The following is a 7,285-nucleotide window of genomic DNA, read 5'->3' on the forward strand; positions in this document are numbered from 1 at the left end:
GTAAAATTCTACAGAAAGTAGACATCCGTAGCTTTCCATGCATATAAGGTCATTTTCTGATTCGATCTGGTACTTTCCCAGTTATTCGGCGAAGTTAGGTGTTCTACACAGCCAGATTCCCAATCTCAGATTGCACATTGTCTTTCAATCCTACTTAGCTCATTGTAGCTTCTTTTCTTCTTTCTATGAAACAAACCTACAAAAACACTAAAAGATATAAATGAATCATAAATAAAGAAAACTAAACAAAAAAGCTACGATTACGAGGCATAGAAATTTAGGATAATATGAGCACATCAGGAGTCGACGTTTCAGTCCCTGACATTTTAATTTCATCAAAAAACTCTCTAAACTCTCAAATTTCACCAAATTGGTCATTGCCGTCAACTTTCCATCAAACGCTCCGTTATTTTGCTGACGTGACATCCTTTTTACACCAAAATGTCTACTATTATTTTTACCTTCATTGACAAAAAAAATTAAATTTTTTTTTGCTCTCTTCCTCTTTTCTTTTTTATCTCTTCTTCTTCCACCGCGTGCCTGCTCTTCGGTCTTCTCACAAAAAAATAGGCAATTGGTTCTACTACACGTAAATCTCACAAAGAAATAGGCATGTGGAAAATCAGCTTCTCCTTGAGCTTCAGCTTCAATGTCACTCCCAGCTTCTGTTTCAGGTTCTGATTCCGATCTCCTTCCATTTCTTGGTCTTGATCCTCATCCATAACCTCAGCCGAACCACCTTCCTCCTCAACCTCCTCGTTGTCAGACCAATTCGCTTCAACCTTGCATCGATCATATTGACATACAAACCCATAGTCCTCAGACACAACTAGCAATCAACAAATCTTTCATTAACGTACCTAACAGTCGAAACCATTCTTGATTCTTCCTACCTCTATTTTCATTGATCCATAACTTCTCAGTTAAGCTTTCTTCCTCCTTCCTTCTTCTCCATTCTTCCTCTACGCTATCTATATATTCCCGAGCTCTATCATAGAACTGTACAACAAACCCAACTCTGCAAATATGGCAAATGAGATATGGACCGTTCCCTTTTTTGGTCAGGGCCATTTATTCCCGTCAATGGAGCTCTGCAAGCACTTGGCCTCCAGAAACTTCAAAACCATTTTGGTTATCTCTTCCAAAGTCTCCTCCTCCATACCCTCATCTCTCCGCCAATACCCACTCGTTGAAATCGCTGAGGTTTCTGAAACCCCACCATCTGATTCTTCTCCTCCCACGGCCGGATCAGCACCGCCGTCGCGCTTTTGCTCCAGCAGTTCTCTCTCCCGCCCTACTCCGAACCTGCGACGACAACGCTAGGGTCAGGGTGTTGTTCTGCGGCGGCGCAAGCGGAACTGCCACAGTCATTGTTATAGGACCGTTCGCCCTCGGCGACGCCGAAGATCCGCTTCCCGCCGACACCAGTAAATGCTTCTCGTCGTCCTCTTCATCGATCTGAAAGAAAAGACCGATATCTGAGAACCGAATTGAAAATCGGGTTTATTTCAGAGGGAAGAAGATTGGAACAAGGCTAGAGTTTTGGTGAATCGGCGACTATGTCGACGATGGAGACTAATTTATAGGCGGAGGGTGTCGCAGGTTTAGACGCAGAAGTCGGAGTAGGTCGCAGGTGTAGAAGGAGGAGAAAGAGCTAGAAGAAGAGATAAAAAGAAAAGAGAAAGAGAGAAAAAAAATTAATTAAAATCTTTTTTTTTGTCAATGAGGGTAAAATAGACATTTTGGTGTGAAAGGGATGCCACGTCAATAAAATAACGGAGCTTCTGACGGAAAGTTGACTGTAATGACCAATTGGGTGAAATTGGAGAGTTTATGGAGTTTTTAGGTGAACTTGAAAGGTCAGAGACTGAATTATCGAATCTCTATAAGTATAGGGATTAAACAGTATTTTGTCCTTACTTTAAAAATGATAAAAATCTGCAAATATTGTTGTGATGTAGCTAGTTTGGAAGGTGATTGATATAAGTATTGACTTGCATTTATTTGTCTATCCTCATATTTGAAACCAAAATCATCTTCCGAACTAATTGCAGGTTGTATTTTGAATATGACGATAGACAAATAAATGCAACCTGCAATTAGCGCGGAAGATAATTGTACATAAAGTAACACGTGTAATTTGTATGTTGCATGAACAAGAAAACTATCTTTACAAGGTCAACATCTGTTACCCCTGAATCTATGCCAATTGGCCTGCCAATGCGATCCAGCTCTACATTTAATTCACTAAGGCCATGTTTGTTACATGGGATTGGACATCCTTATCTAGCTTCTGTTACATTATCCCGTGTTTGGAAATAACAGAGACTCTACTAAATGAGACTCTGGAGTCCCGAAAACCTATAAACACCTTCTTCCACTGTGACGCCAAAAACAACCGGACTGTGGAAGCCAAATCTCATTCTTCTACTCTTCTGCATGTCTCTTCCATCTCTTGTGCAGGTTCAATTTCTCTCCTTTCTCATGCTCTTCCTCTTGCCTTGATTGTTTTACACTCTCCCCTTCAACCCTTCTAAGCTCTCAATACAACTTTGGCTGCCAGCCAAAACGTACACACAAGAGTGAAGAAAGCACTGAACTTTGATTCATTGCAAATGAATCCTTGAGTTTTTGGAGGTTTGGGAAAGACCCAATTGGTATTTGGTTGTTAGCTGCAAAAATTGAACAGTTTGAGCCATACCCAATTCAGTTCTAGGTCTGGAAGATGGTTTTGTAGGAATTCGTTTATGATGAGACCTTGAGTTTTGCGAGGTCTGGAAAAGACCCAATTGGTGTATGGTTGTTGGATGCAAGAATTGAAGAGTTTGAGACAGACCCAATTCAGTTCAGGTCTATGAGAAGATTCCAATTGGTATATGGTTGTTAGCTGCAAGAATTGAAGAGTTTGAGACAGACCCAATTCAATTCCAGGTCTGTGCGAATATTTTGCAGGAATTTGGATTTATTGATTTGCTTGTTTTTGCTTCGTTTATGATATTCAGAATTGTGTGTGTTGTGAATTGTGAGGATTGTGCATATATAAGTGTGGATTTGTTGTAGCTCTATATGGAATTTCTTGGTTGTTAGTGGAATTCTCATATTTGAGTTCTGGAATTTCTCGATTGTTCTTTCTTGTTGTTCTTTAGTCCAACACAACACCAAACATGATTCATGTATTACATAACATAAGCCAGGTTAGAGTCCAGGACTCTTGTTAAGGCAGGACATAGCAGTCCTGTGAAACAAACTCGGCCTAATGGTCTTATTTATCAAAGCAATGATCCTTGGTATGCGCTGCCAGATGAGAGCCTTCAAATGCTGTTAAGAATAAGGATGAAATGGAGCAGTGAGATTTCCATATGATCATTATACATATACAAGGTCAATAGAGGATATGACAAACGAGGACCTTGGACAAAAGTTTGGCAAGATATTCTGACCCCATTCTACGCGCCAAGGGTCCCTAATTAGGACTAGTTTTTTCAAGTATTCTTGCTCCTTCCTATAAGCAGCCACCATGGGTGTTGCAGTCTATATGACCTTCCTTCTCTAAAATTAAACATTCAAATATTTAGCCATTAGTTTAAAGTTACGGCCACCGCCAGACGGAAACTTATTATAGTTATATACATATATCAGAGATGCAATACTTGTACTTACATATACATGATATAACAAAACGCTTACAACCCTGACAGATTTTATTTATTGTCTCATCAATTAATGAAGTTTCTATAATTGGATCCTTACATTGAAAGCGTTGGCTCCCTTGTCCATTAGATCAGGTTTTGTTATCACTCCAAATGTTCTACCTAAAAATGCCAACCATACAGTAGAAAGCAAGTGTTTTGGCTTGTAAAAGAAGCAATCCTTTTGATAAACAATCACAAGGAGATGAAAGTGCCGTAGCCTCTCCCGGTATCTTGTACCTGATGGATCGACTTCTCTTGCAAGTTCAATGGCATCTGAAGTGGCAATATCTTGATTAGCAGGAGATATAGCCAATATAATGCAGTTAGGCTACAAATCAAAGAAGTTCATCAGATCTAGTGCTACTAGTAAAACTAAGAAATCCATAATATATTGATCATGGGAAGACGTGAAAATAAAGATATGTTTACCATCAGAGCTTCATGTCAAACATCCTCACCTTCTCAACATAAGAACTGATCATATTCTAAATATCCTTAACAACGCAGGAAGATCTATGCAAAAAAGAAATATCTTTACTAAAATTGGGTTGGTTGTTTTTCTGTGGTGGTGGTTTTTTTTGGGGGGGGGATTACCTACAGCAAACTTGGTCAATCCAGGAAGATCCATGAGTCAAGTTTACAACTGCAAGGTACGCCTAGAAATGAGGGAAAACCCAAAAACAATAAGTCAATAGAAAGAATATTATTCTTTTAAATAAGTATATGTGATGATTTAAGTAAATTATTTCGTCCATCATGTTATCACAGGAGATGAAATACAGACCATTTGGAGATATATACTGAGATGAATTGGGATGTTTCAAGATGTGTTTTGCTTACCCAATTATGTGATCACTCATCTGAGATCTCCTTGTGTACAGAATCTGCATAAGCAAACAGGAACTCTCAGTGGTCAGAACAATGTAAATAATAACACCATTAGGCCATTCCTGTAAGCAGTAATTTGTAAAGCCCTGCCACTCTCAGGACAGAACTCCCCCTCATAACAATGTAATTACTTACACATAACAGTATAAGAGAATTCCAAATGTCAAACTGAAACTTACCCAAGTTATGATAGACTGTCTCTGATTTACCCAAAATTCAGTGAAAGACAAATCAAAATGTTATAATAAGAAGAATGAAAGTTAAAATAAAATAACTTTTATTTGAATTGCACTCCTCATAGGCAAGTGCTTGTAGAAATGTATTGCTGTCCCTATAAAGCTCACACAATTCACACTCTACATCATTCCAAGAGAAAATGCACCTATTATTGAAAGTCGACATACCAAAATCAGTAAACTTCTTCCTAGGCGCACAAAGAAACTCTGCATATTCAGATCGCCCATCCACTATCCGATGAAGCTGCAACACTAATGGTCTCCTCGCCACAATAACTTTCAACCAAAGAAACATAATGTAAGAAACTTAGCAACACGACTACTATGATCCACATAATGAATAGTACTCGCACTTGCAAAATTCATTTCTAAATACGAAACAATCAGCACCAGTCATGGATGAAAAACCAATGAGCATAGCTTGGCTTGAAATGTTTTAGTAAGCACAGCATCTATATACGCAATTAACACATACTACATTACACATCTCACACTCTATGTACTTGCATTCCCAATTAACCATAACACACCAAACAGAAATGTAGAAATTGAAGAAGGCGAGAATTACCAGATCCACGAGGCAAGAAACCTCTCCTCACCATGCTTTCCCAAACGGAAGACTTCCTGGAACTCTATCATACACAATAAGTTGATATAAGAACCAATGCGAGACTTATGTCCAAACAATCGAATAGAAAAATTGACAGAAATTAAAAGGTGGGAGTGGAAAACCTGGCCTCCGACGACGGTAACAGAAGGAAGAGCTTCCCAGAGTGACATGCCCTCGCTGCCGTGATCGCCGAAAGCAGCGCTGGCTAGCTGGATTCGGTTAACGAGGCCGATCAAGCTCTCCAATCTGGCCAAATACCATCAAAGATAATGCTTGGCCAAAAACTACAAAGGTAATGCTTTTAATCCTTTTATGGTGATGCACGTAAAAGAAACATACAGTCCTCTGTCTGATGGAGTTAAACTGTAGGGTGGCAAAAACAAAGGTATTTGCCTTTGTGCCCCAAAGGCCATCCATCCATCTAGACAACAATGGAACAATGCAGTCTAATTCAGTTACCAAGCATCCTGTCAAGTTTAAGACCAAAAACAATGGCATAAGAAATTATTTAATGCCCATCATCATTCATCAAGTTCAATAAGCTCAGGAGATAAAACCATAAAGGAAACAAGATTCCCAGCATAAGCCTAGATAACACGATGAAACCATTGAAACGATGCACATAGATAAATATACATTTATTCATTAAAATTCTTAAAATCCAGGAATTCTCATCACAATTTCAAGCACCAAGTAATTGGCATGGCATCTTGACCAAAAAAAAAAAGTAATTGGCATGCACTACAAGTTACATTTCAGAGTAAAGAAAATCCTAATCGCCTCAGAGTAAAGAAAATCCTAATCTCTAGTGACGACTGTAAAAGCATTTAGGGCCATACGGACAAAGGCTTCCATACTTGCACTTTGAAGGGAACTTGGGTGGCATGCGAATCTCGTCAACACTATGGGCAAAGTCACACAGGTCTCCCTTCGAGCAAGATGTTTTCCGACAAAACTCCGTCTTGTAGAGCGGTGAAGGACGCTTTGGAGGTTGACGCTGGTGCTGGGGCTTGTTACAGGCAGTTGAAGAAGAAGGGACGAATTCGGGAGCAAGGGCAAAGCGTGATACTGCGTCGCCGTTACTCAATTCCAGCACCCTCGGTACTCCCGAGTATGATTCCCCGTTACCAATCTGTTAGGTAAGCCTGGTTATTAATTCTCAGAAGAAAAAACTGAATCAATTTCAAACGAAACTTGAAATTACGTAAATCTTTACCTCAGCGTATTTGTTTCCGAGATACTCGCGATCCGCCCACCAACGATATGCGGGTGGACTGCCTTCTTGCTCAGGCTTTTCGCGAGATAAAGCAAAAAGAAAGAAAGTGAGGTGAGAACGTTTGGGCTTTTTGTGATAGGCTTTTTTGTTGGACCCTTTGTACCTTCCGGGTCTTGTAGCAAATCGAGGCCCAGAAGCTCAAAGGGCCGAAAAAAAAAAAAAAAAAAAAAAAAGCAATTTTGCTTCCAATTGTGTAAGAGAGGAAATCCTTAAGCTTATTGGTACCTGAAACTCGGCTGAGAGAAAAGTAGACGGGCCTGACATCCATTCTCTTGAGCCGTCTAAGTAAGCTGTCCCCGCAACCCAAGGGGAACGAGTAGTAGACTTGGACTCATTTTCGACCTGATTTGTGCAGGCTGGAAGCTGTTGGCCCTAAAATCAAAAAACCAGAAAAGTAAAGAAAATCCACGCGGGCAAAATTAATACAACAACAAATATTTCCAAAAACTGCACCGGTTCGACTACTTACCGAAGAGAATTTGAAGCAGAGAGCTTGGGTATTGTAATATGAGAAAACGGAGCTGAAGTCGTTGGTCTCCGTGGTCGCCGGAATGACGTTGACCTCTGTATTGGTCGCCGAAAC

At 39.8% G+C, this 7,285-nt stretch overlaps 1 protein-coding gene across 16 annotated transcripts; it reads right to left on the reverse strand.

Annotated features, from left to right (window-relative positions):
• Positions 1 to 3,099: 3,099 nt before the first annotated feature.
• Positions 3,100 to 6,774, reverse strand: LOC112201168 (dynamin-related protein 1C). 16 transcript variants are annotated; one of them, XR_005809116.1, is made up of 11 exons: positions 6,643 to 6,774; positions 6,284 to 6,558; positions 5,766 to 5,893; positions 5,549 to 5,672; positions 5,385 to 5,448; positions 4,985 to 5,092; positions 4,760 to 4,780; positions 4,533 to 4,576; positions 4,287 to 4,348; positions 3,751 to 3,965; positions 3,100 to 3,318 (listed from the first exon to the last, which is right to left on the reverse strand). XR_005809116.1 is itself a non-coding variant. In XM_040517566.1 (10 exons), exons 3-8 carry the CDS (start codon positions 5,837 to 5,839, stop codon positions 4,545 to 4,547), a joined length of 423 nt encoding a protein of 140 aa, XP_040373500.1. In that variant the 5' UTR covers positions 5,840 to 5,893; positions 6,284 to 6,558; positions 6,643 to 6,774; the 3' UTR covers positions 3,684 to 3,812; positions 3,930 to 3,965; positions 4,533 to 4,544. The 16 variants fall into 16 exon arrangements, 5 of the variants coding, with proteins under 5 accessions (XP_040373500.1, XP_024197964.1, XP_024197963.1 ...); XR_005809117.1 differs by lacking the exon at positions 3,100 to 3,318 and adding an exon at positions 3,347 to 3,549; XR_005809119.1 differs by lacking the exon at positions 3,100 to 3,318 and having other exon boundaries at positions 3,684 to 3,965; positions 5,766 to 5,847.
• Positions 6,775 to 7,285: the final 511 nt, after the last annotated feature.

Source organism: Rosa chinensis, chromosome 4 (assembly GCF_002994745.2).
Source record: "Rosa chinensis cultivar Old Blush chromosome 4, RchiOBHm-V2, whole genome shotgun sequence".
Lineage (NCBI taxonomy): Eukaryota > Viridiplantae > Streptophyta > Magnoliopsida > Rosales > Rosaceae > Rosa > Rosa chinensis.

Coding starts and splice junctions, on each gene's coding strand:
- LOC112201168 (XM_040517566.1), bottom strand. CDS start 5,839: ATGGCCTTTGGGGCACAAAGGCAAATACCTTTGTTTTTGCCACCCTAC. Junction 5,093..5,384: donor TTTCTTGCCTCGTGGATCTG/GTAATTCTCGCC, acceptor TTTGGTTGAAAG/TTATTGTGGCGAGGAGACCA. Junction 4,577..4,759: donor GACAGTCTATCATAACTTGG/GTAAGTTTCAGT, acceptor TTGCTTATGCAG/ATTCTGTACACAAGGAGATC.